This window comes from Choristoneura fumiferana, chromosome Z (genome assembly GCF_025370935.1).
Source record: "Choristoneura fumiferana chromosome Z, NRCan_CFum_1, whole genome shotgun sequence".
Taxonomy (NCBI): domain Eukaryota; kingdom Metazoa; phylum Arthropoda; class Insecta; order Lepidoptera; family Tortricidae; genus Choristoneura; species Choristoneura fumiferana.
In genome coordinates, this window is record NC_133472.1 from 43,321,840 (window position 1) to 43,337,241 (window position 15,402).

At 41.0% G+C, this 15,402-nt stretch overlaps 1 protein-coding gene across 1 annotated transcript in view; it reads left to right on the plus strand.

Annotated features, from left to right (window-relative positions):
• LOC141437627 (laminin subunit alpha-like) overlaps positions 1 to 15,402 on the plus strand; it is a 98,199-nt gene that overhangs the window by 26,335 nt on the left and 56,462 nt on the right. Inside the window, 13 exon segments of the mRNA XM_074101079.1 lie at positions 1,501 to 1,623; positions 2,074 to 2,232; positions 3,082 to 3,335; positions 3,881 to 4,017; positions 4,636 to 4,774; positions 5,068 to 5,256; positions 5,735 to 6,067; positions 8,756 to 8,908; positions 9,569 to 9,743; positions 10,160 to 10,314; positions 13,052 to 13,211; positions 14,586 to 14,726; positions 15,231 to 15,323. Coding sequence (XP_073957180.1) covers positions 1,501 to 1,623; positions 2,074 to 2,232; positions 3,082 to 3,335; positions 3,881 to 4,017; positions 4,636 to 4,774; positions 5,068 to 5,256; positions 5,735 to 6,067; positions 8,756 to 8,908; positions 9,569 to 9,743; positions 10,160 to 10,314; positions 13,052 to 13,211; positions 14,586 to 14,726; positions 15,231 to 15,323 — 2,211 coding nt within the window.

The window sequence follows — 15,402 nt, forward strand, 5'->3', positions numbered from 1 at the left end:
TTCTTATGACTATAACACAATAAATGTTGGTGTTAAAGTCGTATAGACTTTACTAAGCCAACATCTCCGGTTATACCGCTAAAAGTTGTGTAAATGTCATATAAAACGTCGCATAGAAGTCTATTCGATGTCAATATACGACTAAAATTCGACTCAACATTTTATAAGAGTGCAATATATTACTCTTATGCGATCCTCACGTAATAGTAGTTTTCGCGGCTCTAATACGATACATACCGGTGTAAAAGTCATATAGACGTTATTACGACGACAGCACTAGTTATACAACTAAAAGTTGTGTAACAGTCATATAAACGGGCGTATAGAAGTCTATACGATGTCTATATAGGACTACAAATTGACTCTAAATTTTATAAGAGTGCAATATATTACTCTTACACGATCGTCACGTAATAGTAGTTTTCGCGGCTCTAATACGATAAATACCGGTGTAAAAGTCATATAGACGTTATTAAGACGACAGCACTAGTTATACGACTAAAAGTTGTGTATTGGTGATATAAAACAGTCTTATAGAAGTTTATACGATTTCTATATACGACTACAAGTTGTATAATGATAAGAGACCCATAGTCATATTACACGCTAAATTTACTTCTAAACGATGTTTATAGCATTATGAGTCGCATAACTTACACAAATACGACTAAAATGTTTGTTGGGTATGACGTTTACTGTGACATGGTTCCGTGGTGGGTCAGGGATTATAGTCGTTGACCGTACAGTCACGAGCACCAATATCTGACACAACAAACGTGCATAAATATCTGATAAGACTCTATTTCTAGGGCCGGAAGGACGTGTCAGTTTTTTTTGCATGCTCCGCTGTAGCAGATATTAATGCTGGTGACTGTACATTATAGCACAAAGCACAATGTCTGTGGTATCTTCTATCTCTATACATGTTTTGCACTTGGGGCTGTCATAACTCCTAGATTATCAAGGGGCTGTTTCGCCACCGATTGATTAATTTTATTAGGCGGATAAATGTGATGCCGTCTCCGTCTATTCGAACAAAACAAACAGAGACGGCATCACATTTATCCGTCATATAAATTTAATCAATGGATGGTGAAGCAGGGAGTAAGTGTTGTTGAGTTGAGTAAGGCATGTCCTGTTAGGAGGGCCAATCAACTTTTTTACCGACACTAATCTGTCCGCGACATTTTTCAAACAATTTCAGATTTTTGTAAGTGAACATGTTTTTTCTGTAATTTAATAGATGGTGTTCATGAATACATACCATCCTACGTAAGTTCAACCTATTAAACCGTGAAATATCTTGTTGGAAGTACGATTTTTTGGTAACGCAGGAGACGCCCAAAGTTTCAATAAAATAGTTGATTGGCCCAGGAACCTAAATAGTAGTCGGAGTGGGGTCTGCCATATCTGCGAAGTTTGCGGGACTATCCAGGGTTGATTGTCGGAAGGCATAGCCCTGTTTGCCTGTTAGACATTAATGAATGTTGTGCATCTCAGGATGTGGTTCCGTGCCGGCTGGGGAGCTGTGCCGGTGCAAAGAACGAGTGCAGGGACGCATCTGCAACGACTGCAAGCCGCTGTACTGGAATCTGCAGGACTACAATCCTTTAGGATGTGAAGGTAAGCATGCAACATTATACTATATTCAGTCAAAAAACGATTGTCAGAATACAGTGCCACTTTCTTGGAATTAACCTTTAATGTTTCAAGTTCTGGTGAAGAATTCTACAATTAATAAGGTATTTAGTGGGTATTTGTTTTTTATTATTTTATAAATCGATTATACAAGTTCGAAATTCAAGATTAGAGAGCATACTTACATTTGACGTCACGCAAGTAGCGCCATAGCAACCGCATAGAGAAAAGCATTTTAGAAAGCGACAGAAAAAAAGTTTTTTTTTTTTCTAAAAACACTACAAATTCAATTTTCAACCCATTTATTACTTTTCTTCGCTGAACGTTTCCTGCTTAATATTAAATTTTCATTACTTTATAATATACGCCTGTATAAAATGAACAAACAGTAGAGTCTACAGTGTACTGTTGACTAATACCTTCCTGCCTCATCAGACTGCAACTGCGACGTGCGGGGCACATTGGGCGGGCTGGGGTCCTGCGACACCAAAACCGGGCAGTGCGCGTGCAAGCTGCACGTCGACCACCGCCAGTGCTCCCAGTGTGCTGACGGGTTCTACAGCCTGACTGCTGGCAACGTCTTCGGGTGTACGCGTAAGTGTCTTAAACCCTATTACCTCTTTTTCCATCGTCACCATGAATGAATTACTTTTCTTTCGGCACTTCCTGCCGTAATCAAGTTCCGTCAGCCGTGTTTCCAGACAGTGAGGGCTATCGCGTATGAATTCGCCGCTAGAGGCGCTAGTGTAGCGAGAGGTCTCCGAAATGTCAAATGTCACTGTTTTTGGGTGAGCTACGCGGGTTTATTTATAATTTAATTAGAATAATTAAGTATGTGAATATTTTGCAATACTTGAAATTAATTATAGCAAATGTGCGTTACGAGGCAATTAATATCTGTGTTTTGAGACAGTTTTGTCTTTCGAAAAAATTTTGCCTACCTTTTTTTCGAACAAAACGGGACTACGCAACACTGTGGCATGCTCGATATTTTTATGGTACGGTTTTAAGGTATTAAACATAATTTTTAAATGTATATTTTATTTTCACACCCGTAACAACAAACTAACCACTATACTCGAGTCTCGAGGCAGGACCTTTGCCTACAGTGGCGCCAACTGGTGAGCGTGAATACGGTAGCCCTCATTATGTGAGTTCCTTTACGGGCTGGCAATTGTTCTCCTTGCGATCGTTTGCCTCCCCCTCTAATAGACTCTCGTTCGTAATTCCTTGTTTACCGCCTTTAAGACACAATGTACTATAAAATTAGTACTTTAAAGAATTCTCCAGGTTTTCAAGATACAAGCTCAGCCTAGTTTGAGGACAGCCAGATATTTCATTGTTGTATAATTTACGAGAATGTGTAATCTTTTAAGCGAATAAATGATTTTTATTATTATTATTCCATTTGATCCCACCATCTCACCACATTGACCTCGTCAGAATGCGACTGCGACGTCGGTGGCTCCACTGACAACAACTGTGACAAGTCCACCGGGCAATGTTACTGCCACTCCCGCGTCGAAGGCCGGCGCTGCTCGCAGCCAATCAGGGCGCACTACTTCCCCACCCTGCACCAGTTCAAGTACGAGTTAGAGGAGGGGTACACTCCGTCCGGGGCGGTGAGGTACCGGGACTCCCAGGAGGCCTTCCCGGGACACTCTTGGAAGGGATACGTTGTGTTCTCGTTGCTTCAGGTCAGTTCTTTTGATAGCAGTCGCGGAATTAAAAGGTTGACCACCTTAAGGTCTGTTTTTGCTTGCTCAGTATAACTGCTTTATCGACCGTGTATGAAATATTCCGTCATAATGTCATTCAAAAAGTGCTTCCATCCCAACCTATATACGTCCCACTGCTGGGCACAGGCCTCCTCTCAGAACAAGAGGGCTTGGGCCGTAGTTCCCACGCGGGCCCAGTGCGGATTGGGAACTGCACACGCACCATTGAATTGCTTTGCAGGTTAATGGAGGTTTCCTCACGATGTTTTCCTTCACCGCAAAGCTCGTGGTAAATATCAAATGTAATTCCGCACGTGAATTTCGAAAAACTCAGAGGTGCGAGCGAACCCACGACCCTCTGCTTGAGAGATGATAGGTCAAACCACTAGGCCACCACGGCTTCCCAAGCTTTAAGCTAGTTGAGAAAGCAAGATAAACGCTTTTTCACTACATCTTTACTAAATTCTCATGGGAATTACTAACAATTGGATAAAATATACCAACTTCCTTGCACGTATTCACAGAACGAAGTCATCAGCATAGTCCAGATCCAGAAGTCATCGCTGTTCCGCATGGTTATCAAATACGCGAACCCCATCAAGGACCCCGTGGTGGCCACCATCGTCGTCACCCCTGAGAGCGTCGGCGAGATCCAACAGACGTAAGCACTCGTATAACCATGCACTGTTCTTTTGAAATGTTCTCCTTCTCGATTTATTTTGCTGTGTATCAAATCCTCCCTAACTCTCTCTTTCTCTCTCCCCCTTTCCTTGTCTCACATTCATAGAAGGGAATCCGACTAACCTTTAGCAGCAACGTATAATCCATTGCCATAAATCCACCATAGATCTAATATGAGGGCAGCAGCGCTATTGGTAACTATGAAATCTTGGACTCCAGGGGGCTACTACGAAATTTGAAAATCGAAGTTCCCTCTCACTCTCCTATTAAATAACATAAGCGTAACCGGTACGGCAAGATATGAAGTTGGAATTTTGCACTTCGAAGTATGGGGCCAGGCTGCTATGTGAGGGGAGCAGCGCTCTCAGTTGCCAACTAGAAACTCCTGAATCCATTTCTGCGGTGTGGCATGCAAAGAGAAACCACCACACACCAAGAAACTACTGATCCTTGTCCGTCGACCATGACCACTCTGTCAAGAATGTATCGACTTGTGAGGGAGATCTCTCGTGTATCTTTCGACCCTAAATACCTAACGTACTTCATGGAATGACCCTTTGATTGCTGCGAATACATTGAAGAATTTATCCTGTTCTAGATACAATGTGCTCCTGCGTCCAACGATACAGCCGCAATTGGTCACCGTCGCTGGGGAGAAAGGTCTCTCGCCGTCGCCCTTCGTGATGAACCCTGGCAACTGGACGGTCACCATCAAGACCACTAAGGAAGTCATGATTGTGCGTATATCGTTGGAAACTTTGATTATTACATTAGGTGATCTGTGAAATATCAATAAAATGTGCTGAAAATTAGTTATTAACAAACACTCTTCTACGAGCCATATTTCCCTGGTGAGGGATAACAGCAGGGCTACTACGAAACTCGAAACTCGAAGTTCGTGTCGTGCGGTCCCGCTCGCTCTCGTATTAAATAGTATAAGTGTCACAGGGCAGCTTCGTAGTAGGCCTGCAGGAACGTAATCATCATCATTAACAAAAACTTACCATGTCACTATTACACCTTTCTACAGGATTACTTCGTACTCATCCCTGGAGCGTACTATGAAGCCACGGTGATGACCAAACTAGTGGACAAGCCGTGTGCCATCGGAGACCAGGACCTATGCCGGGAGTTTGCGTACCCCCGTCTGAACAGCTACCCCATGGTTGACGTCAGTGGGCTGACCACTAGTCCTAATGGATACATCGATGACACCGTGGTGAGTGGGGATGAAACTTGTTATTTACATCTTCAATTCATTTTTTGATCGTGGAAGCATTCTACACTTCCACTGAACGTAGATTAGGTTGTTTAGACTTAGGTTCTTATACACTCCTGTAATTTTTGTTATTTTTATCTGTTCTTTTTTAAATTACTTTGTTATGCTAGCTTTCACATTTTTGATAATTGTAATTATACATTTTGTTTTGAATAATAACTTTCTGCTAAGTTTCCTACGGCGCATTCTTCTTGGCAATGATGGTCTTTCCCAAAGCGCTGGTAATATAAAATGTATAAGAGCCCTTAGCAGCATACTTGCAGAATAAACGTTTCATTTTGATTGTTACATTGGTTAATATATTTCAATTTTGAACTTTAAGTTACTGAACAGAGTTCTGTACATACTATAGACTTGTTTTTTCTTTTCAGTGTTTTTAAGGCAGTCTGGTTTTTTTAACAAATTCTTTCTTTTTCAGCAACTAAATGAGCTGAAGGCCTCCGAATCCTCGATCCCGGTTCTGGACGCTCAACCACTTACCTACAACATGAACATCCAACCCAACGGCCCCTACGTGTTGGTGATAGAATACGTGACACCGATAGACCGCAATGCTATTATGGAGCTGATTCCCCCGAGCGATAACACCGCCATCAACGTGCATTTCAAGTCCGGGCAGCGGGAGTCACGAGCGAAAATGAACCTTAACGAGTGCTTGTATACAACGCCGTGTAGGCAAGTGGTGGTGGATGATAGGGCCAGGACGTTTGTGGCTGATGTTGTGGCTAAAGAAAATGTTCTTACGTTAGAGGTAAGTGATGAATGAGGATAATTATGTATACTACATTTATTATACACCAGTCTTTAGTCGAGTGAAGCTTGACTGTTGCGAACTAATTTGTAGATCTTCCTCACGGTGCACACGCCACGGCGGCTACTGCAAGATGCGCACTAAATTAGTTCGAAGCATGTCGAGCTAATTCGATTAAAGACGTGGGTTATCCGTTTTATTATCCTACTAGCTTTTACCCGCGGCTTCGCACGCGTAAACTATTCGGTGTGGTAGCTGCAATTGAAATTTGCGGGATTTTACAAAATTCCCCTGGAAATTTCCAAAATTTATATCGTGGTCTTCATTGAGGTTGTGTTGTGAATAACTGTACAAAATTCAAGACTCTAAACCCAGTGCTGAAGTTTAAAAATTTTTCCCTATCCAAATTCAAATGCAAAATTCAAATTCAAATCATTTACTCAGTAAATAGGCCGCAATGGGCACTTTTACACGTCATTTTTTAAACTACCAGCGCTTTCGGAAAGACCATCATTGCCAAGAAGAATGCGTCGCAAGAAACTTGGCAGAAAGTCATTTTTTCTAAATAAAATAATTACAAATAAAATACTTAAAAACTACAGTATACAATTAAAGAAAAAAATACGAAATAATAATAATAATAATACAGGGATGTATGGGGTCCCTTAGTTACAAAACTATACCGTGGGAATATCGGGATAAAAAGTAGCGTACTTATGTGTTATTCCAGACATACGGCTACCTACATCCAAATTTCATGCCTCTAAGCCTAGCGGTTGTTATTTCGACATTTTATTCCTAGGTATCCCGTGGTAATATCGGGTCAAAAAGTCGTCTATGTGTTTTTCTAGACATCCAGCTTCCTACATACCAAATTTCATGACTCTAAGCTCAGCGGTTAATATTTCAAGATTTTTATCCCTATCCCGTGGGAATATCGGGGTAAAAAATAGATTGTGTTATTCCAGAGGTCCAGCTACCTACATACCAAATTTCATGGCTCTAAGCCCAGTGGTTGTTAATTCGAGATTTTATCCCTAAGTATCCCGTAGGAATATCGGGTCAAAAAGTCGCTTATGTGTTATTCCAGACTTCTAGCTACCTACATACCAAATTTCATAACTCTAAGCCCAGCGGTTAGTATTTCAAGATTTTATCCCTATCCCGTGGAAATATCGGGATAAAAATAGCCTCTGTGTTATTCCAGAGGTCCAGCTACCTACATACCAAAATTCATGGCTCTAAACCCAGTGGTTGTTATTTCGAGATTTTATCCCTAGGTATCCCGTGGGAATATCGAGTCAAAAAGTCCCTTACGTGTTATTCCAGACGTCCAGTTACCTACATACTAAATTTCATGACTCTTAGCCTAGCGGTTATTATTTCAAGATTTTATCCCTGTCCCGTGGGAATATCGGGATAAAAATTAGCCTATGTGTTATTCCAGAGGTCCAGCTACCTACATACCAAATTTCATGGCTCTAAACCCAGTGGTTGTTATTTCGAGATTTTATCCCTAAGTATTCCGTGGGAATATCGAGTCAAAAAGTCCCTTACGTGTTATTCCAGACGTCCAGCTACCTACAAACCAAATTTCATAACTCTAAGCCCAGCGGTTATTATTTCAAGATTTAATCCCTATCCCCGGGGAATATCGGGATAAAAAGTAGCCTATGTGTTATTCCAGAGGTCCAGCTACCTACATACTAAATTTCATGGCTCTTAGCCCTGCGGTTGTTATTTCAAGATTTTATCCCTAGGTATCCCGTGGGAATATCGGGTCAAAAAGTCACCTATCTGTTATTCCAGACGTCCAACTACCTACATACCAAATTTCATGACTCTAAGCCCAGAGGTTGTTATTTCGAGATTTTATCCCTATCCCGTGGGAATACCGGGATAAAAAGTATCCTATGTTTTAATCCAGGTTATAAACTAACTTTTTGCCAAATTTCATCCAAATCCGTCCAGCCGTTTCAGCGTGAAAGAGTAACAAACATACTCACTCACTCACTCACTCACAAACTTTCGCATTTATAATATTAGTAGGATGAATGAGTTACACGGAAGTTTCATGTTAAAAATTATACATCAACATCAGTGTTTACACGTGGCTTTATAACCGTTATAAAACCAGCAGCTGAATCCGAACTCTGGGATTGTACTAAATTCCCATGAGCATTGACCCTGGCGGTTGAAATTTCGGGGTTTATCCCGATCTCAAGGTGATACCGGCATAATATTCAACTACTTACATAGTTACACTGCTTACTTTTATTGCTTACTTAACATAACATACTTGGACGACCAGATGGCCTAGTGGTTAGAGAACCTGACTACGAAGCTTGAGGTCCCGGGTTCGATTCCCGTGTCAGGGCACGGGATATTCGTATGAAAAATACGAATGTTTGTTGTCGGGTCTTGGGTGTTTAATATGTATTTAAGTATGCATCTATAATTATATTTATCCGTTGCTTAGTACCCATAAGACAAGATTTGCTAAGCTTACTTTAGGACTAGGTCAATTGGTGTGAATTGTCCCAGGATATTTATTTATTTATTATTTATTATACTTACTCGTACTTACATTACATACTTACTTATATTACTTACTCACTTTTATAGCTTACTCATGTTGCTCGTGCCCGTCACGCACTCGACCTATTCCTGACACTACTCCTTCCACAGGGCAACACGGACTCCCTCGCCGGCATCAAGTCCATCGTAGCCGTTCCTCTATCAGAGTGGCACCTGTCTTACATCACGCCGCGGCCATATTGCTTGCGGCGCGCCGGCGTCTGCGCACCCGCTGTTTTCACCGCATCTGTGGACTCTAAGAAGGTCAGTTTTTTTTTATTTGTTTGAAGTTAACTTTGGCCATTTTTGTGATCCTATCAAGATATGACATTATCAACACTCCGATCCAGTTATAAGAAAAAAGACAGGCCTCCTCTAGCTCTTTCTTTCACTTCTCCAGTTAGGACCTGCCTTAGCTCATCTTCCCATTATTTGTGTGTCCTACGCTTTTCCGTTAGCCATCACTAAGGTTGGTACCACTTAGTTATAAATTATTGAAGCGTTATACGGGTAAGGCCGTTTTTCAACATTAGACTTCTTCCTTATCATGAAGATTTGACCCATCCAAATATTACGCTCACAAACTTTCGCATTTAGAGTCCTGCCTCACTGGCACGCCACGGCGACATGTCGTCTACGTATCCAAACAATTCATACAAAATGTGTCGTCTGTCACTCGCTTGGCGACGCTTAGACCACGTCGCCAATTTAGAACAGTAGCCACGATTTACGGATCCCTACGTGGTGATAGGATGCTCTGGCAGCCTGACAATGTAGCCACTAAAATGTACATGCATAAGCTGCACCCCACTCACACAATCATGCCATTTTGGACGCGGCCAGACTAGAAGTTGCCTTGCTTGCATTGCCGGCGACGTCGCCATGGCGCCATGATATGCCAGGACTCAAGTTTTATTTTTTTAGGTGGAGTTCGAATCCTCCGATACAGCAGACAGCAGCACCCGACCCCCTATACTGGACAACAGCACTACCGTGGTCTACTTGGGCGAAGGTTCCAAGCCGATCACCGTCGAGGTCAAGGTTCCCGTTCCTGGCCTGTACATGCTCGTGCTGCATTATTACCAGCCTGATCATCCTGGTGAGTAAAAAATATAGATGTTTGCATGTAGAACCAGAAACGTATAGAAAAAGTGTACGTACAAAATTAGAAAGATAACATAAGTTCTATAGTCGTAACCCGTCACTATGATGGCTGGCTAGTTAAACCCCGTGAAGTTTCAGAAACAATTTTCTTTTTTGTAACGTAAAACAAGAATTCGGATTTTGCTTTGATTATTTTACCTATTATCTACAATAAATTAATTAACCTACGTTTAAAGACGTCAACAGCGTTAATAGTTTAAATTCTGTACGCAAAATAAAATGAGGGGTCTTATGAACCCCTTGCCGCACTGAATGAAAGAAAATTTGCTCATATTTTAAGTGGTGATAGAAAATAAAAATATCGATTAGTTTTGTTTTACAAAGACATAAAGAGCAATCTTCTCCCTTTAGTGAGCGAAATCGACGTGGCGGTGACATGCGACGGCCAGAAACACACCGGACGGGTGACGGTGGAGCACTGTCCATCCAACTCCGGCTGCCGCGCGCTGCTCCGGCTCGACAGCGACCAGTTCCCAGTAGCTGACAACTGCTCCGTCACACTGGAGGTAAGCTAGGTCACAGGGGATGAAAAAGTCAAATCAAAAATCAAAAATCAAAATCATTTATTCAGTAAATAGGCCGCAATGGGCACTTTTACACGTCATTTTTTAAAACTACCAGCGCTTTCGGAAAGACCATCATTGCCAAGAAGAATGCGCCGCAAGAAACTTGGCAGAAAGTCATTTTTTCAACATAAAATAATTACAAATAAAATACTTAAAAACTACAGTATACAATGAAATAAAAGAAAATACAAAATAATAATAATAATAATACAGGGATGTATGGGGTCCCTTAGTTACAAAACTAAACTCTAACTATAATCTACGTTCAGTGGAAGTGTAGACTGCTTCCACCGTCATAAATTAAAAATAATAGTAATTATAATAATAATAATTTAATTCTGAAATTTACATTTCAGGTCAAGTAACCATTAAACTTTTGGATTCCGAAGGCAAGCTCACGTCTGCCGCCCCCAAAGTTAGCTCACACGAACTCATGTCATGCTCTGAAAGCAGAGCGGTACCGAGTGCATGGTATTGCTTCCGTTCCCATAAGCTCTATGGGATCGTCTTGGGAGCTTCGACGTCGCGGGCCTGTGACTAGAAATTAAACTAAAAATATACACGTTTAAAATCCATAAGCTTAACAATATACAGCCTTAAATATAGCAAGGGGATGTATAAAGTCCCTGAGTTAATAATAAAATTACTATATAGCAAGGGGATGTAGAAAGTCCCTGAGTTAACAATAAATAAAATTCCTAATCTAAATAATTCAGAGATGTATATAGTCTCTGAATGTCAAAGTAAACTAATTTAATTAACCAAATTATACAATCTTCAGAGGTGTAAAAAGCCTCCAATGTCAAAAACTTAAAATAATTATTAAAATAAAGAAATGGAGATGTATAAGGTCTCCAAATGTCAAACCAATAAATATTTTTAAATTAAATTCTGCAACGTGGACAACGGCAACAGAACCAGAAACTAGACACGAAATGCGCCGGGACACTGCCAAGTCACACTTCACAACATTTATTTATACACCGACATAAAAACACACACATACACAAACACGAATACATCACATCACACATCAACATCCTAATTTTCATCGGCTTTCAGTTTAGGCCATGTCGCATCATCACATAAGTACTCCTCAACTTTATAGTAAGCTTTCTTCAGAAGTGCACTCTTTATGTATTCTTTAAAAGAGTTGTGTGGCAATTTCCATGCTTCTACAGGAACTTTATTGTAAAATCTCACACAGTTTCCCACAAAGATTTGCTTACTTTCCGTAGACGGAATTTTGGAACGGCAAGCTTGTGCTTATTACGAGTATTGATATCATGTACGTCTGACACTTTTTTAAAGGACTCGATATTCTTGTGTGTATACAATATCACATCATGTATATACTGTGAAGCTACTGTGAGGATGTTTATCTCCTTGAAGCGTTCTCTTAGTGAATCTCGGGAGCCAAGGTTGTAGATAGACCGGACTGCCCTCTTCTGTAGAATGAAGATAGTTTCTATGTCGGCTGCCTTGCCCCAAATCAGCATACCATAGGACATTATGCTGTGAAAATAACTGAAATAAACTAGCCGGGCAGTTTCAACGTTGGTAAATTGTCTGATTCTTCGTACAGCATAGGCGGCAGAGCTCAATCTACCAGCAAGACCAGAAATATGCGGGCTCCATTGTAAATTACGATCCAACGTAAGACCAAGAAAAACAGTCTCATGCACAAGTTTCAGATTCTCTCCGTTTAAGGAAATAGTTGTTTCAAACTGTCTCACATTAGGCAACGAAAATTTTATACACTTAGTTTTAGCTGCATTTAGTAATAAATTGTTAGCGGTGAACCAGTTTAGCGCCTCTGCTAAAGTCTCATTGATGTGGGTTGGATCTTCTTGTTGCCTGTTTACTTTGAATATCAAAGAAGTATCAAGTAGTGTTAGCAGAGCCCGGCTTCAAAGCAAAATGTATACAGTGTGGGGTCATTTAACATCGGCTACCTTCCTAATCACCTTCGTGCCAAGTTTCAAGTTTCGAGAACCACCTGGATGTGCAAAGAGTCAATTTGCAATATTTGAAAACCGTAGTATCACTGTGTGACTCACCGCCATAAAAACATTCAATTATTCATATTTAAACCCTATTTCAGTAAAATTAAAGAGTAAACTAAAAGCCGTGGTGGCCTAGTGGTTTGGAAAAGCCGTGGTCCCCTAGTGGTTTGACCTATCGCCTCTCAAGCAGAGGGTCGTGGGTTCAAACCCCGGCTCGCACCTCTGAGTTTTTCGAAATTCATGTGCGGAATTACATTTGAAATTTACCACGAGCTTTGCGGTGAAGGAAAACATCGTGAGGAAACCTGCACAAATCTGCGAAGCAATTCAATGGTGTGTGTGAAGTTCCCAATCCGCACTGGGCCCGCGTGGGAGCTATGGCCCAAGCCCTCTTGTTCTGAGAGGAGGCCTGTGCCTAGGACGTGTATAGGCTGGGATGATGATGATGAAACTACGCAGAACCTTTACGTACATTTTTACCTAATACCCCTCTGTTAAATAATCTATGCCATAGATTATTAACACCTACCATAGGTTCTATGCTAACTCCGGTTGTATGACATGACTGCTGACTAGGGTTGACAATATTTGCGTTTATCTATTCTTACGGGTTATTTCGTACGAGGAACTAGGGCTGTGATTGCTCTGGTTTAATTTAAACCTGTTTTTAGGGCAACGGCAACAAAGGCGTATGGCTCGATTATCTGTTGGCCATTGACAGCTCCGACTTCACAGACACCGTCTTGAAGGAGACCAACATGTTGGACTATTCAAGGGAATTCATCTCCAAATGTGCGAACGACCACTATTACATACACCCCAATGCCACTGGTGAGTACACCCAAACTTGTGTCTTTTTTATTTACATTAAGTTGACAGATCATTGATAGAAACTAATTGCAGTGCAGGTGGTAGGACCTTGTGTAAGGTCCGCCCGGATTTCTACCACCATCTTGCTCGCTAATCCTGCCGTGAAGCAGCAGTGCTTGCACTGTTGTGTTTCGGCGTGGAGAGTAAGACAGCCGGTGAAATTACTGGCACGTGAGGTATCCCATCGTAGGCCTCTAGGTTGGCAACGCATCTGCAATACACCTGGTGTTGCAGATGTTTATGGGCGGTGGTATTCTCTTACCATCAGGAGACCCACTTGCTCGTTTGCCTTCCTGTCGTATAAAAAAAAAAATTGGCAGGGCAATTTTGTCTTTTTTTATTTGTTTATATTATAAATCAAAACTTGGCAATAAATATCACGGGACACTTGACATCAATTTGACTATTACATTTTGAATACCCAAGACTCAAGAACAAACATACGTGCTTTTATTAAAAATATCTGCCCCAGCCGATTATATAACCCGATGTGATCAAACCAAACCGAAAACACAATTTTAGATGACCTTTACAATGAGTTCGAAATTCAAGATTACTCAGAGAAAGATCAAATCTATATTAATAATTTCGTCAAGGGGTACGGTAGACTCGAACGAAATGCACATCAAATTGAAGAGCGTAAAAAATTAGTCAATCCGAGTCGACAACTTGTAGGCGGAAAATTCGGATTATGGAGTATTTTCAATATAAACTTGAATAAATTACTAAGTATATAATGGCGTTGCGAAGTAAACATGTCAAAGTCATCACATCAAATCAAAGTGGCGTTAGTGTCACGTCATCACGTGTCACAGGTTCGTATTTCGTTCTCCATTGTGACCTCTTAAAGGCCCCGCACACGGTACGATTCGTCGATTTTCATCAGATCGATCGTACAGACGAATCGTACCGTATATGGGTTGATTATGAGACGGAGACATTATAGTTATTTGGGCAAATAAGATTTAGGAGAAATATCTACGTGAAATATCGATACGTAGGTTAGCTGTGAAAGTACGTTTGTGATAATATTAAGGCTGGGAATATACGTCAGATTTTTCGATAAGTACGACAGGCTTTACACTGGCAAAAAAAAAATCAGACAACATTATGAGTCTAAATTTTACCCGAGCGAAGCCGGGTTTTCATCTAGTAAAACAAATATTAACGGTTTTTTGACAATGACAAGATTGGCAAGTGACAGTTCACATTTTAGGGCCATTACCGCTAATGTAGAAAAGTAGGTACTCATTAAAAAAAACCGGGAACCTCAGGGACAGAAGACCGTAGTAGGGAGTTCCTTGATCTCTTTGCTAAGTTAACTTTCGCCTCCAGGCTTCTGTCGCGACGCGGTGTTCTCCATCACTGCGGAGTACAACAGCGGCACTCTCAGCTGCGCCTGCGACGTTGAGGGATCGACGGATTTGGAGTGCGAACCTTTCGGAGGACAGTGCAAGTGCCGCGAGAATGTCATTGGTAAGTTATCGGTTATAGTTACCGTGGGGTATCGTACTATCCCTCTCACTCTCGTATTAAATAATATTAGCGTCTGCGGGACGACAAGATACGAAGTTCGAATTTTGCTCTTCGTGGTACAGGGCCTGCTTTAGTCATAGCCAGGGATTGGATGGATTGTTCGCAATATTGTGGACGTAACTCCAAAATTATTAAAATAATTAATTATTCCATTAATAATTATCTTACCTGAGATATCATTTTGATTTCTAGTATAGTTAATGTAGATTTATAATAATATAAAAAAATATGTTTAATTTTTCTGTGGTCAGCCTATTCCTTTTTACATAAAAAAAGTCCTGAAACTTAAAAAATAATTAAGTAAATCCTGGAGGTTTTATATTTATAGATTGTATTAGTATCTGGTCCAGCTGTTCTCATGAAAGAATAGTCAACATCCCGTAGAAAAGTGTCCAAACTGTCAATCATTTAAAATTGTCCGTCTCAACTAGTGTTTGTCCCCAGGACGTACTTGTGGTGCCTGCAAGACGGGCTACTACGGATTCCCCAACTGCCGGCCGTGCCACTGCCCCTCAACTGCGATCTGTGACGACAACGGTGCGTATTGCATGAAACGAGTCGCTATCAATTTTTTATTTGTTATTTAGGTATTGCTTGAACGAAAGTAGTATATAGT